We start from the raw sequence: 22,402 nt of genomic DNA, 5'->3' as shown, positions 1-22,402 counted from the left end.
GCCAGGTGTAGAAAACATACCAGTTTAATGAAAACCAAGGCAGCCTGCCTCAGGATGGCTCCTGAGGGAATGGTCCCCAGTCCCGAGGCAGGCAGGCAGCTGTCCCAGTCCGGCTGCTCCTGGCCAGAGCCAAGGCTGTTGAGCACAGGCAGGTGGAGGTGAGGAGATGCCATCAGGCAAGACTAGAGCTCCCAGCATGGTGTCCACTCACATGTCAGGCACCTCTCTCCTTGCAAACRGAGCTGCGGATCCCAGCAGGAGTCAGAAGACACTGGGATGAGGAGGGGGACTGCTTCCTCCTCCCCAGCTCTGAAAAGGCCAGGCAGGATGGACGCTGGGGCAGAATGTGGGGTCTCAGGGCTCCAGCAGGATGCCTGTGGTGCAGCCCAGAGGTGTGTTAGAAGGCCAGCTTCTTCATCAGCAGGTAAACGCGAGAGTCCACCTCAAAGCCGTGCAGGTTGTTTGCATCTCCCTGCAGCCGCATGAGAAGCCCCCCGTAGGACACATAGGCAGAGCTGGGGTCAGAGGAGAAGAGCAGTGAGAGCAGGGAATCCATGGGAGACCTGATCTGAGATCCCAGAGCCCCCCAGACCACCCTGGGRCACTGTCCCACCCCCGCCAAAGGCACTCACAGGCGCGTGGCCGCCTCCGTGGAGGTCTCRTCGCCCTCGATCCGGTACACCTTGCCGTACATTACGTACTCAAACTGGTCTGCCCTGCAACAGCACAGAGTGACATCAGTGAGGAATCAAACCTGGCTGTTCCCTCAGCTCAGTGTCCTCTAGAAGGTACCTCACAGTCACAGAGTCAGATTAGAAAAGAYCTCTGAGATCATCRAGCCCAACTCGTGACTGAACATCACCTTGTCTAGTTGACAWAGCACAAGTGCCACATCCAGTCTTTSCTTAAACACTTCCAGGGATAGTGACTCCACCACCTCCCTGGGCAGCCCATTCCAAAGTTTAATCACCCCTTCTCAGAAGAAATYCCTCTTAAAGTCTAACCTGAAACATTTAACCTCAGCAGTTTGCCTTTTCTCTTGTCCACACCCATGTGGGTCCCAGCAGGACCCCATACCTGGATGGCCGATCGTCTGTGGGGTTGTACTCGCCATCGTCCAGGGTGCCATCCTCATACAAGGTGCTGGCGATGACCAGGCGGAATTTGTCCCCTACAAGGAGGCCAGAGGAGCAGTGAGAAGGTGAGGGCACAACCAGAGCAGCAGCAGACACAGCCAGAACTCAGGGTGGTAAAGAGCCACCCTGGCAGGGGGTGCTAAACAAGCCCTGTCCCTGCTGTGAGTCCTCCAACAGGATTGTGGGGAACATGTGAAAGGTCCCACTGGTTCCTGTGTATCCTTGTTGCTCGCATCACAGAGGAAACCAGAGCTGCAAGGACACCACTGCTGATGTTTTTATAGGACATAACAAGGTATTGACTGGGTGAGCTCCAGAGGGCAAGTACATGAGCCCCTGCAGCATCAGTTCCAGCCCTTCTGTGCTTCACCGAGGGTAATATTCTGTTTTCCACACATTTGGCATATTTAACTGCAGAAGTTAATTTCAATTTTAAAGCTTGATTACCACAAGCTGAGGCAGCTTCCCCAGACAGCATGTGTGGGGAAAGGGACAGAGCTGAGCCCAAACTCACACAGGAAGGTGAGCCAGAACCCAGCTCAGCCCCAGCACACTGAGAGCRCCCAGAACCTCCTGTGACCTGGGACAGCACAGGGGCCAAGGAAGCCTGAGGCAGCTTATTCCTTGATCAGAGGAATTCCTGGCTCCATCCTCTGTAACCCTGCCCACCCCAGCTGACAGCACCCTGTCTTACCGAGGTCCACCGGGTAGATCTGGATGTTCACGTCCAGGATGAGATCCATCTTGAAGGACTCGCTCTCGCAGTGCAGGCGCGACACTGGGGAGAGCAGCAGAGTCAGAGAGCAGGACAGAGCAAATCCCCGACGGCTGGGTGGGAACAGGGCCCCCGGGATGGCACCCGAGCCGTGTCCGGATGGGTTTGGGGATGGATGGCAGAGCCCGGGCGCTGACGGGTGTGCAGAGGCACGGAGAGGAATACAGGGGAATGCGAGGCACCGGGCCCGCGGGGGTGTGGCGGGCACAGCGGCCGGGCTGGGGAAGCCCTGAGGCGGCAACACGCGGAGGGACCGGGAAAGGGATGAAGCACAGGGGCCAGCGCCGGCGGGACGGGCGGACTGGGGACCGGGAGAGGCAAACCGGGGCCCAGCTCACCGCGGTCGAACTTCTTGCCCTCTGGGTCGATGTCCTTCACGTCGAAGATGTCCTCGAAAAGGATCCCGGCCATGGCGGCGGCTCCGGGCCCCGCTCCCGCTGCCGGCGCCGCTCCCGCTCAGCGCACACCGATGACGCAACCGCGGCGCCGCGACGGGGCGGAAACGGCTTCAGGGTGGGCGCGGCCATTCCCGTACCGGGAGCGGCGGGAGCGGCGGGAGCGCGCGCCGTGCCCGTGCCCCGCCCCCTCCGCTCCCGCGCGCGGCCGCGAGGGGGCGCCGCGAGGCTGCGGATGGAGCGCGCGACATGGCCCCGCCCCCAGCACCGAGCGCGCGACATGGCCCCGCCCCCCCGGTACCGAGCGGGCACGGCAGCGCCCCCGCGCGGCGGACATGGCGTGTACCGGGAGGGCTCCGGGATGTTCCGAGAGCGCTCCGAGTCTCGGGAGGGCTCCGGGGTGTCCTCCGGGGTGTCCCCGGGGTCCGGGATGTTCCGCGGGGCTTTCGCAGTCCGCGTCCCACCCCCGCCGCATGGGACAGAAGGGCTTCACCCGCGCCCCGCGATCGCGGCTGGACATCGGTGCGATGAGCTGCGCGGACTCAGCGAGCGATGGTCTCGGGGCTGCAGCCCCAGCCGGTTTCTCCCTCCTCCCCCGCCAGCCATGGCGGGAAGGGATGTGTGACTCCGTCCCCCGTGTCCTGCCGATGAACCGTGAGGGGAGCAGGGGGGCCTGGCACGGAGGCGGGCGGCTCGCACGTTGGGCTCCACGGGGTGCTCCATGCCTGGCATCTGGTCGGGAGCTGCCGCTGCGGGTTGAAGAGTTCAGCCCTGTTCCTCCAGTTCCCCGAAAGCCACCACCAGCCTGCCTGAACCAATTTTTCCCTGGCTCAGGAGAGACGTGGCCGTGGGGACCGTGCACCTCGTTTGGGCGGTGTGTGCCCTGCCAGATGTGGCACAGGAGCGGGCAGGTGTCCCAGTGTCATGGGGACTGGGGAGGGCGGGTGGCACGGTGCCCTGTGTGCGTCGCTTGCCACCATCTCCCTAGGGACCACGAGATCTTGAGCGGGGACATCTATGTGATGTGGCACCCCGTGCGTGGTCCTTATGTCTGCAATGAGGTGGCTTCATGGGGACATATTCCATGCTGTCCCCGGGAGCCAGAGATCTCCGGGTCGTGGTCGGGGGTGCTCCCCAGAGCCGAGGTGCCCCAGCATCYGCATCGGGCGGCCTGTCACAAGATGCCCGTGGTACCCAGACCCACACAGGTGTGACCTCTCCATGGCATGTCCTCTCGGTGACACGGTGCCAGCGCATCCTCACGCATGCCTGAGGCGCAGGCAGCGGAACGGGSCAGTGTGGTGACACGCAGCGGGGACACTGGCGTGAAGGGGGGTGCTGGTGCGAGGGGCTGGTGGCCCGTCGGGGGGGCCCGCGCGGTTCACGGCGGGGTCACCCCGCGGCGGTGGCACTCAGCGGGGACAGTCTTAATGCGCTGGGACGGAACCTCGGCTCCCTCTCATCATCTCCCGGGCGGGCGACGCCCCCAAACCCCGCAGCCCCCTCCCCACTCTGCCCATCCTGGCTCCTCCCTGTCAGTCTCTGGGRCCCATGGACAGCGTGATGCGGGGTGGGGACCCTTTCCCAGAGTCCCTGTGTCCTCCTGCCATCCTGCATTGTGGGTGCTCCTGCCCGCCTGTCTGGGGTGCGGGACTGGGCTGTTGGGGACCTGGACCGGCGTGAGGGGCTGTGGGGGACATCCCGGGCTGTGCAGGGTGCCAGCGGGTGGCAGCAACACACCGAGCATGGCAGGACAGCCCCAGGGTGTGCCGGAACGGAGGGAGTCCTACCACAGCCGGGCTCACCAGCATCGCCAGCGGCCCTTTCCAGAATGCKCAGGGTGCCGTCCTGGAGGGATGTGACCCGCCTGGCGGGGATCAGCCGGCCGGGCCAGGGTGTTCTGAGTGCCAGGACTGTTTTTCGAGGAAGGGTCCATGTGCCAGCCCCTTCTGTGTTCAGGGGTACTCCCTGCGATCCTGATGTGATTCAGGCTGGAGGGCCACGGCACAGCTGTGCCCCCTGCTTGTATGCTTTCGGGGCCACTGCAGGGTGACACAAAGGGCTAATCCCACCTGGCTGKCCCTGTGTGCCCCTGCTGGGACCTGGCACACTCGGTGCAGGCCAGCAGGCAGCTGGGACTGTGCTCACCAGCCGGCGAGGCGGCCCCCGGGGGTGCTGCTTGCCCACCGACCCTGCCAGCCGGCACTGCCGTCTGTCTCCCTGCCCTGGTGGGACAGGGCACACCCGAACCCCGACCCTGGCCAGGGTCATGGGCACGCAGCCACCTGCAGGGACAGATGGGGAAGGGGGGGACAGATTTCCAGATGCCCCCCAGATGTCACAGGAACAGGGTGGCAGCAGGAGACTGGCACAGCCCTGAGCCTCCAGGGCACTGGCTGTGTAGCAGAACCACGGTGCCAAGACCTGTCCTTGTCCCCAAGCCCTCTGCTTGGCCCCATGCCCATGCAGCCCTTGGGGCAGGATTGGCCGGGGGGGTTGCTGGCCCTGGTGTAAATCTGGCCAGGGCTGGCAGAGGATGGGGCACCCCGCTTTTCCCGTCACTCYATGCCCATCTGCCCTGGCTGTGCCGTGTGCCGGCTGCTACGCTGCCCCCGTTCCATGTGCCATGCCATGCCGTGCTGTGCCACGGGAGCGTGGGTGGCCAGAGAGACTCCTGTGCCCGGCTAACGCCAGCACAGTGCAGCCGGGCTGAACAGACGGTCGTGGCGTGGGTGCTGCTGGGGGCTGGGGGGTCGGCTCTGCCTTCGCTGCCGTTGCCCAGGGAGCGCCCGTTTGCACCAGGTGCCTGGCGTCGCCTCCTTATCTGGGATTAAACAAACTCTGCTYAGATCCGGCGCCAGGTGCTGCCCCTGTGCCCGTGGGATCAGCCATTCCCTACCCCGTGCCCCTCTGTGCCTGCTGTCCTTCCCCCGTGCTGGGAAGTCCACGTGTCCCTGGGGTGAAGGGCCCCTCAAATACGGCACCCAGGCTCCCCGGGCTCGGGTCACACAGGAGCCCTCGGGGTCTTTGTGCCAAGGCAGGCAGCAGTTTCAAAGCAGGGCACAGAGTGGGAGCATCGCTGCCCCTGCCTCGGGGTGTCCACAAAACAAAACGGGACCTCCACCTCGACCAGGGAGGCGTCTGTGCCCCCAGTGTGATGGATCCTGGCAGCCCCAGTGCCCGCCGTGCCAGGCTCCCCAGAGCAGGGGTACAGCCCCCCTCCTTCGTTAGCCGCTTGTCTGTTATCTCCTGCCGATAAATTATACAACACAAGCGCCTTTGAAAGGCGGCCAGGGCTCCATCCGGTGGGGCGGCCTTTGGGGGCCCCACATCAGCCATCATGGGCTGCTGCCAGCTGCTTTGGCTGGGGAGGGGGACAGGGACAGGCTTTGGGGCACTGCCCTGGTGATGGGGTGGTAGGGGCTGCAATGTGTACCCGAAGCAAAGCAGAGGAGAAGTGGGGGTGGAAAACCTGCCTTCACCCCGTGCCCGTATCTGCTGCTTGCAAGCCTGCCTGCACCCCTTGCTCRTATCCCACATCCTGCTGCCCAGTTTGGGCTGTGGGGCTGCTGGTGGCCGGTACTTCAGAGGCAGCGGCGATCCCTGTCATCCACCGGCACAAAGGAGCCGMAAGTCCGCCACCGTTATGGGAGTAAACAAGGGCAGGGTGAGGCCGGCAAGGTGAGCAACAGCCAGCACCTGCTGGTACCTGCCATGGTGGCATCCCTGCCCATCCCAGTGGGGCAAGGAGCAGGGTGGCACTGTCCCCATGCCAGGGCTGTGCTGCCAGCCCCTTTTGTGCACTCCTGTCCTTTCCCACCGGGTGCCCCCAAGGCTGCAGCAATGTTGTCCCCGGCTGCCCATCCCTGCACCCTGCTGGGTCGGTCCCCACCTGGGCTGGGGGTCGGGCAGGAAGAGATGAAGCCGAAATTAAGCTGTTAATGAGCCCGTCTGTCACCAGGCCACCAATTACCCGGGCTGGGAACGAGGAGATGATGGAGCGTGACTGGGGGAGGGGAGCAGGATGTCGGGGTCTCCAGCATGGAGGCAACTGGGGGGTGTCACCATCTCTYGGCAGCTTCCTCATCACCACCAGGCACATCCTGTGGGGTGGGGGACAGGACCACAGCCGTACCAGAAACCCAAGGGGTCTGAGAAGGGACTAGAACCTTCTTTCCCCTCACTGAGGTCCTGAGTGAGAAAAAAGGCTTCTGAAGGAATTCAACCCCAGCCACTGTCCCTGAGTGGCACAGGGGATGTCACCRGTGTTATGAGCTGGCTGTTGTCTGCAGTCAGAGCAGGAAGGGGGATATTCCTGTGGGGAGCAGGGTCAGTGATTACATCGGGGATGCTCACAGATCCTCTGGCTGCTCCTGGGCCYCGGGAAGGGGTACAGCAACGAGGTRGSCTTACAGCACACCCCCTCCTACTYCACCCTGCTCAAGTCCGCTGTGGTGCATGGCAGAGGCCCCTGTCTCCGTCCCTGTCCCCAGCTGGGATGGGCCAGGGAGGCCGAATTCCTCAGGGCTGATGCTGATGTCAGTTTTTCCGCAGCACCTCTCGGAGAGGGGCCGGGTGTCTGTCCGGGCTGGCAGAGGGACAGGCCATCTCCCCAGCTGTCATCACACCAGCCTGTCCCCATGATGGCCCTTAGCGGCACCCGGCCCCGGGAGGGACCTGGGGGCTGCTGGAGCCTGGGCTGGGAGCCTGCAGGAGCGATTCCTGCTCCTTCACGATGGAAGGAACTCTGTGCCGGGCACTGGCAACGTCTGGCAGCTGCCTGCCGTGCCCCTGCCAGGCCCACCGAGCTGGAGGGTGGGCTGGGATGAAAGCTGTGGGATTTTGCTGGGYTTGGAATTAACTTAACGGCTTTGGAAGACAAACAGATTAGGGAGCTGCAGGGATCGGGGCGAGGATCAGCTAAATTGGAAACAGAAGCGGGCGGCAGCGTCCTGCCCAAGCCCCACCGCCCCTGCCCAAACCCCCACCCCATCCCCACCCCTGCAGCACCCCAGCCCAGGCTGCCTCCACGGGCACAGCCCCCTCCCGTGACCAAGCTGATGGCAGGAATGGTCGGGGCTGGCTCTTTCTTCCAGTCTGAGTCCTGGCCACATGTCAGCAGCCTCTGGGCTGCCTTCCCCTTCCCACTCTCTGTGCCCCCTCTCCCTTTCATCAGCACCCCACATCCTCACTGCATCCCAGCCATGTCCCCTCACACCTCTCCTCGCATGCCATGAAGCCACAGTTCCGAAATAAGTGGTCCCAAAATAAGCTTCCTGCTCGGACTCCATAAATCTCAGCGAAGCACTGAGTCCTGGGGTCATTCCTGCAGCCCTCTTTGCTGGCAGGGTGCCCTGCCCCATCCCCACGTGTCCCCTCGGCACCCCAGGAGGGTGTGGGGTTGTGTTGCTACCCCGATAGTATCGGGTCCTGCGGGCAGCCCCACTCACTGGAGATCAGATCGCCAGTAATGAACAACATCTGGGCATGGGGGCTGGGGACAGAGGGAACAGAGGGGACAGCCCTGTCCCCCTCCAGCAGCCAGGCACCTCTCTGGTGACACTGGGCACCTCAGACCAAAAGGCTTCACCGCCCATGTTAGAGTGATGACCCCATGGCAGGACCCCCAGCGCGATTCATGCCCCAAACCTGGCAGCTCTCAGCCAGATTTTGGTGGCGCAGTGGGGWGGGAGTGCCTGGCCTGGGGGTGCCCGAGGAGGAGGGGGCCGTGCTGAGGAAGGCTGGGTGCAGGGACAGCCTCCTGCTGCCGTGGCCCCCCCGGCGCCCCCGTCCCCCTCCCGCCCCCGCTTCCTGCGCAGGCGGCCCGGGGACGCGATGAAAGCAGCCCCAGCAGATGTTCCTGGCTTGTTTTCATCTCATTAACTGTTTCCTCTTTTATTATGGGATAAATTATTAATTGTTCAGTGCGAGGAAGAAAGGAAAGAGAAATCCTGACGGAGAACCCGCAGGCTCTGGGGAGGGTAGCGGGCAGGAGTTGGCACAGCCTGGAGCAAGGGGAAGGCAGGGGGGATTTGGGATCTCTGGGGTGGAGGCAGCCCCTTGCAGTGCCACCAACCCCCAGTGTCCTCCCGAAAAAGGGGGGGGCAGTGTGGGATGCAGGAGGTGCTCCGGGAGTGGGGCAGGGGTTGGCTGCTGGCACCTGGCCTCTGTCAGCAGCAGGGGACGTAACCCAGACAGGCAGGGCAGCGGGACAGACTGCCCATGTGGCACCCAGACATCTGGGCACCAGACTGCAAGCCCCCTGCCCAGAGACCCCCCACCCCTACTGCCCGCCCTCTCTGTCCCCTGTGAGCTGAGAACGGACACACTCACTGCACTCCTGGCCAAGACACGGGGCYCAGGCTCAGCCCTGACACCCCAACCCCAACCCCGACCCCTCCGGCTCCCCAGCCCCTGCCCCCCTGAAATATTCATGGCCTGCAATGACGAGCTAATTTAATTGCCCTGATGAGAAGCTGAATAATTTACATTCGTTTCAAGCAGGGTCAGGAGACATCATTAGCAGCTGATCTGGGAGCAGGGAGGGGAAGCTCCGGAGCCCCGACCCTGCTGCTTGGGGACACCAGGTGGGYAATGGGGACCCAAAAGATTTCCTAYCCTRGAACCCCCATGGCTGGGCAATATGTGTAGAGAGATCTGAAGTACCAAACGTCCCTGATCATTCTATAAACCCCCAGCCATGTGTAGTGGGAAGGTGACCCCAGCCCGGAGTGTTTTATGGCTTCCATGGTTCTGGGGTCCTGGTGGGCCCTGAGACACAGCCTCCCTCCATTCTGTGGCCTTGGCCATGTTGAAGGCACTGGTGATCTTTAAGTCTCTTRCACATCCCCATCATTGCTGCTTTGGTTTGCAGCCAGCAGCGATGGCTGGGATGAAATATGGCTGGGAGAAGGGCCTGGCGCGCTCCGGATTCCTGAGATAAGGGGGACAGGCGGGACAGAGACCTTTATTTACATTTTTTCCTGGAAATTTCAGCCTCTCTCTGGTGAGACCCCATCCGGCTGCCATGAAGATAAGAGGGGCTTGCAGAGGGGCTGGTGGGGGCCTTTCAGGGGGTTTATTCCCCCCCCCAGGCCTGATTCTCACCCCAGTCCGTGTACTCTGTGTGAGTGGGCAGCACAGCTGAGCACCAAGGTGGGGCTCAGGACTGGCTCCTTCCCTGCCAAAATCCGTTTTTCTTCCTCTCCAGTGAAATGACAGRGATCTGGGGGGCCTGATCCACCATATCCCCTCACCCCCAGGTGTCAAGGGGAAACTTGGCTGGGCCCCACCTTGGAGGGGAAGGCACAGCCCGGGATAACACTGTTGTGATGGCCAYGCCAGGAAATTTGAGGCCAGAGGCYACGGCAAGGGCTRSAGCCGGCTGCCCGATAACGCCTGGATTTCCTCCCGGCGCTGCCCAGCGTCCGGCTGGTGAGGAGGGATGTGGTGTGGGGGCTGCCCAGCAGCACCTTGTATTTGGCAGGAACAGCCCCAGCTGGCCCCGGGGGACACAGCAGAGGGGTCTGGCAGTGCTGGGGGTCCCAGGCTGCACCCCTTGGGAGCACAGGGAGGGGTGGGCGAGGGAGAGGAGCTGCTGTGACCCGCAGGTGCCTCCTGCACCTGAAGCCCCGAGGGCTCTGTCCCTGCTAACCCCACGGGGTCAGCCGGGGAGTGACCCTGGGAGGTGTGGCATGGCTGGGGTGGGCACAGGAGTGTCCCCACAGCGAGGTGTGCAGCCACAGGCGTGTCTTTGCACACACAGACACACACACAGACATGCAGACACACATGTACACACACACACACACACACACAGACACACGTACACACACGTACACACACGTACACACACACTCAGTGCTGATGTCTCACGCAGGGACACACAGAAGCACCTCCCCCTTCCCCACGTCCCCAGACACGCACAGACACTGACAGGCATGCACAGACCCCCGTGTTTGCACACACATGCACGCACACCGATGCACACCAACCCATCCAGATGTGCACATCGGCAGATGCACACACACACCCAAATCTACACATGCACACACACACCCAAATCCACACATGCACACACACCCCCAAATCCACACATGCTCTACACACACACACCCGTGTACACATACAGGCGGTCCCTGTGCACACACACCCCCATAAATGCACACACACACTCACACACTCACACAGCTGCCCCCTTCTGCCCGCACATGTTCTCCCTGCCCGGGGTGCCGGCCGGTGCTCCCCACGCAGCCGCTGCCCGCCGGCCGCTCGCCGGAGTTGGAGATCCAGGAGGAATTTTAAATGTATTGACCCCTGACCCGTCCCTGCCTGCGAGGGGAAGCCAGACCCCGAGCTGCCCCCAGCCGGATGGGGATGGGGGGCCGCAGGGATGGTTAGCCCTCAAAGCCAATGGAGGGCAAGGGGAACACCCTGCCTTATTCCCCCTTTTTCTGCACCCCATGTGCCCCCCACTTTGGGGAGCACCAAGAAGGATCACCCCAAAACCTCGCAGCACGTATGGCCCAAAACCTCGCAGCACTTATGGCTTGGGGATGCCAAGTGTGGCAGCTGTGTGCTCCAYACCAGGAGGGCTCTGTGGGAGCGGGATGCCCCTGCCATGCCCTCTGCAAAGGGTCCTGGGCCCCCTACCCTGCTCCTGCCTGGCTTCCGGCATCCCTGCATCCCGCCGAGGGGTTGCGGTGACGGCAGTGTAATTAAAAACGCAATTAAGTGCTGCCACTTAGCAGAAAAGTCATACAGTTTGGGGATAATTATCTGACAATATAACAAGTTGCCCAACATTAATCAGGCGMTGATCTGCTCCGGCAGCTGTGCTCCCAGCTCCGGCCGCTGTCTTAATGGCATCCTTCAGGAGACAGCAATAAATCAGGCCCTTACGGGGGTCTGGGGGCAGCAYGATGTCCCCTGCCTGAATTTGGGGSKTTTGGGGGTGCCAAAGCWGCACCCTTCCCACCCAGCCCMAGGGTATTTCTTTCCTGCCTGAAGGTGCTGAGAGACCACCCAAGGCAGTGGGGCAGGTGCCATGGGATCAGCCCTCACCCTAAGTGGAAGGGATGGTGGGGCACCCCTGGAAGGGCACCTCCCACACTGGGCGTTGCCCATTCTTTCCAGGGGCAGCCAGAACTCCCTGCCCTCTCCAGAGATGGCAAAGGGACCCCGGAGAGCTGAGGGGTCACTGGCTGCCAATCCCATCCGTGATGTGGGGTTTTTATGAGTATTTATGGCTCGTGTTTGTCAGTGTTAATGAAGCCTTTGCGCTGTAACAATATTAACTCTGGAACAGAGGCAGGTCCTCCCACTGCGGGACCCCAGCACGGCCCGGGGGCTGCCTTCATTGCCCCATCCTCGCTGCTCTCCCGCCGCTGTTCCCTGTCCTCGATRCTGAGAGGTCCCACGCCACAGGGACCCCTCGATGCCACATCTCCCTGACCCGGAGATCAGTCCTTTTGTCCCCGTTGCCCGAATTCACCCCCACAGCCAATGTGTGGGCACAACTGGCTCGCAGCGCGTTCCTCCCACGCTCCTTTGCCGCAGCCCCGCGCTCTGCCGGTCCGTGCCCCCATCTCTGTCCTGCCTGTTTCGGAGGGGAAAGCACAGCCCTGTACAGCTCTGACTTCTAAGGACCCGAGATAAAAGCAGAGCTCGTCGCCTTTGTTCGAGCTCTGGCCGGCGTGGGTTGGGGAGGGGGAGCCCGCCAGAAAGAAACCAGCAGCTTAACACATTCACTTCGCCCCTAATTTGCCGGTTCTGCCACAAAATCCCATTACAAAGGGCTTAGCGCTGCGCCCAGGAAGAGGTCACCGCCGGGGGCCCCCGAGGAGATTTTCCAGTCACAAAAAAGCACGAGAAAAGAGCAACCCCATCTCCCTCGGGCACTCCCCGGCACGGTGAGGGATGGGCACCGTGTCCCCGGGTCCCCTGTCCCTGCCCTTCTCTTCCACCCTGCACCTGGCAGCAGGGGACAACAGTTGCAGAGGCGCAGCTGGGTCAATTCACCTTTACGACTCCAAAACCAAATAAAATGCGGATTGGCATTGATCCGCAGGTGTTGAGCAGGGCCATAAAACACCGCTTCCAGCAAACGGGCACTGCCGGAGAGGCAGCGGGCTGGGTCCCTGGGGTCTGCTGGGGGATGTGGCTGTGGTGGTAATGGGGTGAGAACACAACCGTCCAGGGAGGATGCTGGGGGCTGTGGGGAGCCCGGAGCTGCTCGCGATTTGCCTGTGCTGGGCTGGACGGAGCCGCCTGCCAGCCCCGGGCACCCTGCTCAGCTGGGGTGGGGCGATTTGGGGACACTGAAGGCAGGGGAAGTGAAAAGGGCACAGTGGGTACACGTAGCTGGAGCTGGCCACAGGAGGATGGGCAGGTGCGCACCAGCGGGTGCAGATGTGCGTGTGGGAAGCACACACCTCTCCCTCYGATCGTGGCAGCCCTTGCACGAGTGGACACACCCCCGTGTAAGGGTGCACAGACCCTCGTGGAACAAGGACGGAACGGCTCAACATCTACCCCATGGGGTAGTGGCACACACAGCAGCTCACTCAGCGCACCGGGAYGGGGCACGGACCCCCGGCATGGGGGCACGGACCCCCGGCATGGGGACAGGGCCGGGGCCGGGGCACAGCTGTGTGCTTGGCACTGCCGCTGTAGGCTTGGGCACGCTGGCGGAGCGGGGAGCGAGCCCCGTCGGCATTGAAAGGAGCGAGGCGAGCGCCCGGGCGGGATGGAAATGAGCCCCCGGGGGTCCGCACCGCACAAAAGCGCCCGCTGGGGTGGGCCGAGACCTTCCCAGCCCCTCGCCACAATGTTTGCAAATACCAAAGGCCACTTATGGCGGGGCCGCCAGCGGGGAGAGCGAGGGGGGCTCCCGGCATTCCGCTCTGGCTGGGGGCTCCTCAGGCTCCGCAGAGCCCCACGGATACCCCATGGCACCCCAGATGGTGGGGCGAGGTGGGCAKGGGCTGCCCATTGCCTTTGTCGGTGTCTCGGTGCTGGAGCCAGGGGAGCGGGGGGCGCCRGGGAGGAATGTCCCCGCTCAATGCCCACCATGCTGGGGCTGACAGCCCTGAAATCGGGTTGTCACATCCCGTCTGGGCAGCCCTTCACCTCCATTTGTGGGGGCTTGTTCAGCTCCCTCCTCATTCAGCCAACACAAACAGCACTTAACCCTCTGGCTCCCGCCGGCCCCAAGCCGAGCATTGCTGCCCTCCTGCCGCAGCATCTGAGGGGATGATGTGAGATACCCCATGGAGCCAGGCTCTTCGGAAGGCAAATTTAGGGTACTCAGAACCCCTCACCTTTACCTCAGAGCCCCCAACAGACAGCCTGAACCGGGTCTTGCTGCCTTCTCCAGGACCAGGCTCACACCAGCCCCTCTGACACCCTACACCCTTCYGCTGCTGCCTCCCTCCAGCCCCCACGACCACCCTGAGACCCCTTCCCACCCCCCCGCGGGGACACCCACCCCGCAGCAGCCCTGGCTGCCAATGAAAGCGGGAGCAGGAGCCTTTCCTTTGACACAATTAAGCAGCCCGGGGTCCCAGYGCCTCGACTCGCCGCAGTGTGTTAAATTAATGTAGCAGAAAAAATCATTATGCGGGGACACAGATGGAAGTGACCAAGCAGAAAATGCGATGTGCAGCGGCAGAGGACCCCTCTTACCCGTGTAAACACCACGGGAAGAACAGGTTTCCCAGCTCCCGGGCGAGGAGGTGACCGCAGCCTGCCCGAGGGGTTCACCCCGACATTGCCACTGGGGCAAGTCCGGGACAGAGCCAAACACGGGGGTCCCACGGGCAGGTGAGGGGGCAGATGGTGGGACCCCCCGGGCAGCAGCTAGCCCGGGTTTGGGAGGGCTGGCCAGCGAGCTGGGCAGTGCGTGTGGCCGGGGCTYCGCTCACAATTACCATGTCATTATGTGCCGGCACAGCCGTGGCTAACGGAGCAGAAAAGCGGCCCCTGCTCAGCACCCGTGGGGAGCGGGGTGAGGGGAGCACCCAGATACACGTGTACAGTGCCCAGCACACCGCCCCGCGGCTGGGGGCTCCTTCCCTGAGTGCCACCACCTAGGACACCTCTCCCTGGGCGCAGACYCCAGCCTCACCTGCCTCTGTGGCCCCAAGGGATCTGCACTCACCCTGGGAACCCTCTCAGTCCCCAAGGGATCTGCCCTGGAATGGGCTTCTGCTCCCCAGGGTGGAAAACCCAGGGCACACATGGTCCTGGGGCTCACCTCAGCAAACACTGAGGGCTGCAGGGCTACTCCCAGGGTCCCTGCACATCAGTAACCCCAAACACTGGGCAGAGGGTCCCCACACCCTTTGTGGGTGCACCAAGCACGGGGCACAGCAGCACAGCAGGATGCATGGAGGGGTTTTGGGCACATGGGAAGCGTAAGGCCAGATGGCACCAAGGCAAACTGCTGTCCTCCTCTCTCACGGCTCCTACCTGCTGCTTGGGCAGGAGCTGCAGCCTCCCAGTTTGGATCCACAAGTGTTTTAGKGGGCTGGGCCTKTCCCTGTGTGTGTGTGYGAGGSTCCCACCACCCCTGGGRGTTCCCAGACAGCCTAGCTCCCCTCCTGACTGACCCTATACCCCACAACCTCCTCCAGGATCCCCAGCAGGCCAACCCGAGGCAAACAAGGACTAGTTTACACACTTGCCCTTGTTTGCCAGGAACTCTCAGGTGCCAGCGTTTGGCCCTTCCCATGCCACATCCCTCCAGGGTTTGGGATTGTGGGACATGAGGATGAGTGGGGGATCAAGGGGGTGGCTGGACGCTGGCGCGGGGTTATCGTGCTGGCGTGGCATGGGATGATAACCAGAGCTCCTTCCTGTCAGCACTGTGGGGTGTGAAAGTAGCATGGGGACATGGAGAGTCCTCAAGCCTCTGTCCCCCACCTCGGGGATGCCTTGGGATGGCGGGTGCCTGCTCCCCGCTGCCTCCCTGCCTGGCTTTGTTTCCACTGGGCTGTGTTCCCACACGCCCAATATTCATGYGGGCCCCTTCCCTCCCCGGGGGGCTGCTAATCCCCCCCGAAATGGGCCAGGGATTGTTGACCGAGCTGCCATATCCCTTGAACAAGCAAGCCCGGGCCCCGCAGCTGCCGCCGGATTAAGAGTCACTCTTTCGCTTCCACAGCCCCCRCGCCAAAGGCCCTGTCCCCCCAGTGTGCTCAGCCATGAGCGGGGGCAGCCCAGGGGACACCGAGGAGGTGTTTATTTGGGGAGCTCCTGCAGTCAAAGCTGACAGGTTTCGTGTGGCTCTGCCAGCACCCGAAATGCCTGATCTGCTGGGTCTGGCTTGTGTTGGCAGTGCCTGTGGAGTGGGGGCCAGGAGCGTGCCAATGTGCAGGAAGGGGCCCCRGGAGGGTGTCGGCAGCGTGGCACTGGCGCTGGCATCGGTGGCTGCCCGGTGGTCCCTTTCCTGCTGCCACCAGCCTTGGCAGGGGCACAGCTGTGCRCGGCAATGGCTCCGGGTGAGGAGCAGCTCTCACGCTCCAGCATTGTGGGTCATCGGAATTACATTAATTAGCGTGTGCTAATGGTATCTAATTAACACCCGGCTGTGCTGATGCAGAGCTTGCTAAGCCAAGCACCTGACCCCTGCCCTGCTGCCTCAGTTTACCCACCTGCAGCAGGGTGAGCCTGGCACCTGGCGCTCCGTGAAGCCAAGAGACATCAAACCAACAGGGCAATGGTGCAGCTGCTGGTCTGTTATCGGGGCCAGCCCTGCCAAGTGCCCCATCCGGGGCAGCCTCTGCCTCTCTCGCTATCTCAAGAGCTTGCTCTGGGTCGGGGTGGACGTGTCCACACGCCAAGAGGGTGTTGCTGGATGCCCAAGGGTACCCAGGGATGTCTCAGGGGGTGAATAAATAGGGTGGGAAGGGCAGAGTTCCATGGTTCTGTCTGTTCCTGCTGCTGAGAGGACCAGTGGGGGCTGCCCTTTGTAGGGGGACTCAGGCACCCATGGGTGGTGTTCATACCTGGAGAGATTAAARAACACCTCTTGGCCCCACTGACAAGCTCCCAGAGCCCTGCAGCAGCTTTCATCCCGCTTAAGTGCACAGAGCAGATAAAGGCTCCTCAAGRGTCCCCAAGGAGCTGGCTGAGATGCTTGCTGTCCTCAGTGTGCATTTTTGGTGGCAAGCACGCCACYCCTCCCTCACAAGGACCCCCTGAKCCCTGCAGCGGCCTCAGCAGTGGTSCTGGGCACCTCCTGTCATGGGGTGTAAAGAGGAAAAGCCCTTTACTCACACTGTGCCCATCCTCTGCCTCCGGGTGAYGTGTGACACCAGCCCGAGGAGGAGCCCTCCTCACAAAGGTGGGCGTGACCCCCACAGTGCTCTGGGGGTATCTGGGGCACACAGAGTGTTCCCCAACATCAGCATTCAGGGGCCACCCCCATCTGGCAAGGGGTTGGTGCAGGGGGAAAGGCTACTTCAGAAATTGCAAACCCCGGCACAAGCTGTCCTGCCTTCAATGCAAGCAGCGAGTGTGAAGTTAAGAGATAAAGAGGGAATTAGGAGATAAAGTCTGCGTAATCCCAGTTGCTCTATGCAATTAAAATGAGCTTCACCCTGCTGTAATTGGATGGAAGCTGCCTGCCAGCGTCAGTGCGACCGGGAGCGTTGGGCGAGCAGGCGCGGAGGATTCACCGCACCGAGCACGGAGAGTTATCTCCCCGCCAGAAAAACCGAGAGGGCAGCGGCACAGAGAGCGGGAGTTAATGAGATGAAAATGGAAAGCCTGGCACAAAGGATTAGCTCCCGGCCGGCTCTGCTGCTGAAATCCCAAGGTTCCCTGGAAAGGCTTTCCTTGCTTCATGGATGCATCCTGCCTGGGCCTGCTTTGCACAGGAGGCATGTGCATGGGAGCAGCAAAATTTGGCTCCTCTCCACCATTCTGACCCCTCAGTTGGAACTGGGCTGTCCCAGCCACCAGCCCCCCCTGCTCCMTCACATCCGTGCCCCAGCGCCCAGTTTCCCCCTGAGGGTCCCTGCACAAGATGATCCCTAACAGCATTTACAGCTGCTGGTATTAAGCAGAAATAAAAAAAAAAAAACCCCAAGTGCAGATTAAAAGGACACTGATGGAATGCCAGGAGAAGAATTACAGCCCTAATAAACTGCTGCCTTCTGCTTGGGGTGGGTGACAAGGGGGTTTACGAGGCCATTTAAACTTCACTGTCAGAAAGGTGTATTAAAGCTATAAAGGTCTCGTTGCCTCTCCTGTCCCCTGGATGCCGGAGCATGGCTGTGGTCATAAATCCACCTGCTCRCAGCCCGGGGCGAGGGGCCCAAAGCCCCTTGTCCCTGGGAAAAGCCAGGAAGAGCAGTGAGGCCTCCTTGGCTGGGGTCTTGGAGGGTGACGTCAGCCCTGGCGCGAGATAAATGCCGAGCGCGGGCCGGCAGGGACGGGATTATCTCGGCGCAGAGGCCGGGACGTGCCTCGTCCATCACCCGCTGCCCACCCGCCGGGAGCGTGTGAACGGCAGCCCCCATTATGGTGCCAGCACACCCTGTCCCCTGCCTGCCCTGGGCCCAAGGGGCAGCAGGACAATGTTTGGGAYGGCAGCATGGCTGTCAGGGTGGCTCCTGCCTCATGGCAGCCMCCAGATGTGCTGTACCGCGGTGCCTCGTCCCCATCAGCCCCGGTGTCATGGGACAGGCCCTCCCCACCCCTCTGCCCGGCTCTGCCCTGTCCTCACATGGTCCTGCGGGTTTGTTTGCCCAGGTCTGATGACGCTGGCTCGCACACCTCGGTGCTCCTGCCCCAGTGCTCCTGCCCCAGCCTTGGCTTATCCTCCTGCTCTGTTTCCTGCGAGGCTGGGCTGTGGACAGAAACATCCACCACCTCTGTGGAGCCTTTAACCTCCTCCTTCCTGTCATGGGGTTCTTCTGTGCCACTGTGGGATGGGGATGGGGTCAGGCACARGGACAGAAGGAGGGATAGGGAYAGGGACAGGAATGGGGATGGTCTGGAAGGTGCTTTCCAGCAGAAGTCACCTGGCACAGCCTGAGTCACCGCCCTGGGGATGGGTCATGGTTTCAGCTTCATCCTCCCGGGCGCAGTCCTGTTTCCCCGCCTGGGTGACGATGGGGACAGTGGGATGGGGGAAACTACACCAGGGAGGTGGCAGAAATTGAGCCACTCTCTAGGGTGGTGGCATGAGACACCCTTCKTTCCAGGCACCAGTGTGGGGCTGCTGGGGTGGCAGGGATGTGCTGGGGAGTCCTGAGAGCAGGCAGGACTCACTGTAGCGAGTTAAGGGTGGATGATGGTTGCCTCTCCCCCCAATAAGCTCTGCTAGGAGCCACTCGCTCCCTCCACTGCCCCAGTTTGGAGGCCCTGGGTCCCTGCTGCTTCCCACGCAGGCTCATTAGCGAGTTCAGAGCGAGAAAACCCGTTAATGGCACGAAATAACTTCAGGCTGCGATATGGGGAGCGGGGATCCAAGCCCAAACCCTCACATACAGCGGGAACTGCTGCTTTTCCTCTTCCCTTTGAACTTCCCCAGCTGCCCCGAGCTGTGGTTCCCCCGAGCACGGACCAGGGCAGCTGGGACGATGTGGCACAGCAGGGTGTGGCAGCCGAGCCCCCCGCCCGCTGCGGCACCGACCCCTCTGCAGGCTCAGCCCATCCACCCTGGTTTCTGTGTGGAGCGCTTGGCTCTCAGGATGGGTCACGGGAGTTTTGGTTTTGCCAGGCTCCCGGTTATGCCATCCGCAGGGGAAGGAGCACCGTGCCGGTGGCCAGCCCAGCGTGCGGGAGGTGGCCCGGGCCCCCCGTGACTCAGCCTGCCGTGGCGGAGACAGAGGTGGGGTAGCGATACCGGAGCTAAAAAAAAACCTGGCCGAGCGCCGGGGAGAGGAAATTTCTCATTAGGCAGAAATGTGTGGCTGAACCAGTCTGACACCCGGGGCAGCCCCCGGCCCCGGCGGCGATCCCGACCCCGGATCCGAGGGAGATCAAAGCGGTAGAGGGGCAACGAGGGGGCTCAGCAGCAGCTGGGCTGTGGCTGTTCGGGAAGTGGGGCAGGGTGAAGGGGTTTCCTCATCTGGAGATGCCARATTTAGGTGGCAGGAAGGGCTGTGGGTGATGCTGCCATGTGGGGAGCAGGCATCAACACCCGCRATACTCCAGGACTGGGCAGGGGTGATGGTCAGCGAAACACGGGCAAGGCAAGCTGGCAGGGACCAGGGCATCTCTGCCTCTTTTTCCCAGCCACGCAGCAGCCCTGGGCTCCCCTGGTTGCCAAAGGAGCCGTTTCCAGCCAGGGCACACTCGATGGAAGTGATGCAGCCCCTGGCACCAGCCCCAGCCCCACCAGCAAGGCCACCATTCCTTTCCATCTGATTGCCCCCCGAAGATCCAGCCTTTCCCACACTGCACTGGGTCGAGGCACTGCCCTGGTCTTGTTTAATAACCCAAAGCTGCTTTTTGCCTCCTGGTCCAGTGTTGGGTCGGATTCTGCTCCCCAAACACGGCAGACAGGCGCGGGGTGATTGATGCAGGCGCATTTGCTCGCCGGCTGTGCTGCCAAAGACGATGTCAGCTCCCAGGCATCTGTAAGAGTGCTGCCTGCTGCTCCCCAGCCAGCCCCCCAGCCCTCAGATCCCCTTTTCCAGAGCATCCCAGGCTGGCTGGCAGCTTCTTGTTCCCATGGCCCCCCTGTGGGGACACTCAGGCCTGATGAGGGGATGAGGCTGCARCCCCAGCAGCAGTGGGCAGGGAGGATGGGCTGCGGTGGCGGCAGACAAGGACAGATGCTGCAGCATTTGAAAGTCCTCTGCTAGCAACCAAAGGAGACTGGAAGGAAGGAATGGAAAGAAAATGATTAAAACAATTCCTTTTTTTTTTTTTTTTTTTTTTAAAAATAAAAAAAAAAAGCCCTGGGAAAAAGCCGTGTAGGGTCCTGGCACGTGAACAGAGTCTGTAAGTGGTCTTAAAAATTACCAATAAATAATCTTAACGGGAAACAGAAGGAGCAGAGCTGGGGTGTTCGTGGGTGTTTCGTGGCTTCTTGTGAGCATGGGAAAATTCTCTGGGTCCTGTCCCTCGTGCTGTGGGGACGGCCCTTTCTCGGGCCGTGGTGTGTCCTTGGCTCCAGCCATGAGGCAATGACCCGCCTGGCCGGCGTCCGGCCCGTCCTTGGCTGAGGGGGTGCAGGATGTGGCCCCAGCACGGCTGTGCTTGGCCATTCCCTTGGGTATGGGGTGGCAGCGGGGACAAGGCGTGATGGAAGTTGARGAGGAAGCCTGTGCCCTCGCTGCCCCGTGCCTCGTGCTGTCCTGCCGGGTCACAGTGAGCCGTGCCAAGCCGTGCCGAGCCATGCCGAGCCGTGATCCCTTCCAGCTGTGCCGGCCCCAGGCGGCTGACGGGGCTGCGGGATCCTGTCCCTGCCAAGTTGTTGAGGTGTCAGCCAAGAGTTAGCAGGGAAAACGCCAAGCAGCCGGCGAGCCGGCCAACCCATCATCCTYAGCCTTCCTCCTCCTCTGCTGCAGAGAGCCTCCCACCCTCCCGCTGGAGCCCTGAGCCCCCGGGCCACCCCAGCAACATCCCCCCATAGCACCCAGAGTGCTTTACCCCAGCTGTGCCCCCGGGACCCCCCACCGCCACTCCTGGCCCCTCCACCTGGGCCACATGTCCCCCTCCTCTGGGTCTGTCTGGAAAGGGACGATCCCCCCTCCCCGAACTTTCCAGCTCTCTGCAGAGTGGGAACAATCGTAGCCTTTGTCTTCCCTTAATCTCCTGGTTAGGAATTAAAAGGGGGGAAAAAACCCAGCAGCACAAAAGGCTCTTTTGCACGGGCTGGGAGGGGGGAAGCGCAGGCCAGAGGCAGAGCACAGGCAGGGGTGCAGGCTGGGTTTGCCTCCCCTCCYGGCCCAGCCTGGCCACCATGCTCCCCAAGGGCCACCCCATGCTGCTCCCATCCCCATGGTTCCCGCAGTGGCACCCGAGGACCGGTGGCCCTGGGAGCATCATCTGCTCCCCTCAGCCCCTCAAAAGGTCCTCCCCCACTGGCTGTTTCACGAGAAGGCAGGGAGCATCTTTTGGGGGGTTTTGGGCTGGGCTTGCACCCACGTGGAGTCAAGCACCTCCTGCTCACTGCCATGGACCCGCTTTTACCCACAAAACGCCTAAACACAACCTCACCTGCCCWGCACAGGGCTCCCTGCCACCCAGAGCCCCCAAGAACCACGCAGGCACCACAGACCTCCATAAAATTCCTTAAATAATTTAATTGAAAAAAAGTCTTTCCGTTAAAAAATATTTTTACAAACGCACGCTCGCATTGATTTCCCTGGCTGCTGTTTTTCGCTGTTGCTTTTCTTTCACCATGGAACACAGCTTTCCCCCAGATCTATATGGAAAGGGAGGAGGCAGGTACARGATGTGGAGAGCTGCTGGGTGCACCCCTGAGGCTGGGGGGAGACCCGGGACTGGCTGCAGGGATGCTGTGTCCTGCCCCATGGGAGCAGGGTGTGCATAGAGAAGTGTGGGAGAAGGGGTTCATTGTTTAAAATGAGAAGAACTTCTCCTCAAATCAAAGCCTGGCCAGGATGGAGGGCTGAGATGGGGATGTTTGAGATGCACCAGGGGTGGTGGGACCCCCAACCTTGCAGTAGCAGGGGCTGGGGGGCAAGGGAGGGAGGGGCAGCCCCTAGGCCCCTTTGTGCTTCTGCATGAGGGGTTGTGGGGGGTGAGCAAGCCCCAAATAGGCTCTGACATCACTTTAAACACTTGCTCTTAAAAACCTCCCAGTGTTAGGTTCCTCCTCCTGATCTGGGAGAGGGGTTAGGTCTGCCCAGCACTGCAGTTTGGGGTCCCACTGTGGCAGGGCTGGGGAGCAGCCAGGGTGGGAAGCAAGATAGGATGGGAAACCCAGAAATACGGGGCTGTGGTGTACCTGTCAGCCAACATCCCAGATACATCCTGCAGAGATGGTGGGATGTGGGGAGACCGTTCCCTGCTGCAGGACCTGCTGCCACCTGACCTCCTGGACTTGTTYACTGTTCCTGYRGAGGAGGACGGGKTWAWWRRRAAMCCMARGGSMRGSCYKKTYCAAG

The 22,402-nt window shown here is 61.9% G+C and overlaps 1 protein-coding gene across 2 annotated transcripts; it reads right to left on the bottom strand.

Moving 5' to 3' along the window:
- Window positions 1-6: 6 nt before the first annotated feature.
- Window positions 7-2,403, bottom strand: POLR2H (RNA polymerase II, I and III subunit H). 2 transcript variants are annotated; one of them, XM_057367122.1, is made up of 5 exons: window positions 2,250-2,400; window positions 1,831-1,914; window positions 1,078-1,171; window positions 633-716; window positions 7-515 (listed from the first exon to the last, which is right to left on the bottom strand). In XM_057367122.1, the coding sequence occupies exons 1-5, from the start codon at window positions 2,320-2,322 to the stop codon at window positions 398-400; spliced, it is 453 nt and encodes a 150-aa protein (XP_057223105.1). In that variant the 5' UTR covers window positions 2,323-2,400; the 3' UTR covers window positions 7-397. The 2 variants fall into 2 exon arrangements, with proteins under 2 accessions (XP_057223105.1, XP_057223106.1); XM_057367123.1 differs by lacking the exons at window positions 633-716; window positions 1,078-1,171 and having other exon boundaries at window positions 418-515; window positions 2,250-2,403.
- Between the last annotated feature and the right edge of the window lie 19,999 nt (window positions 2,404-22,402).

This window comes from Malurus melanocephalus, unplaced genomic scaffold (genome assembly GCF_030028575.1).
Source record: "Malurus melanocephalus ecotype Western Australia unplaced genomic scaffold, MMel_1.1 scaffold_75, whole genome shotgun sequence".
Taxonomy (NCBI): domain Eukaryota; kingdom Metazoa; phylum Chordata; class Aves; order Passeriformes; family Maluridae; genus Malurus; species Malurus melanocephalus.
This window is presented reverse-complemented; position numbering and strand designations above follow the sequence as displayed.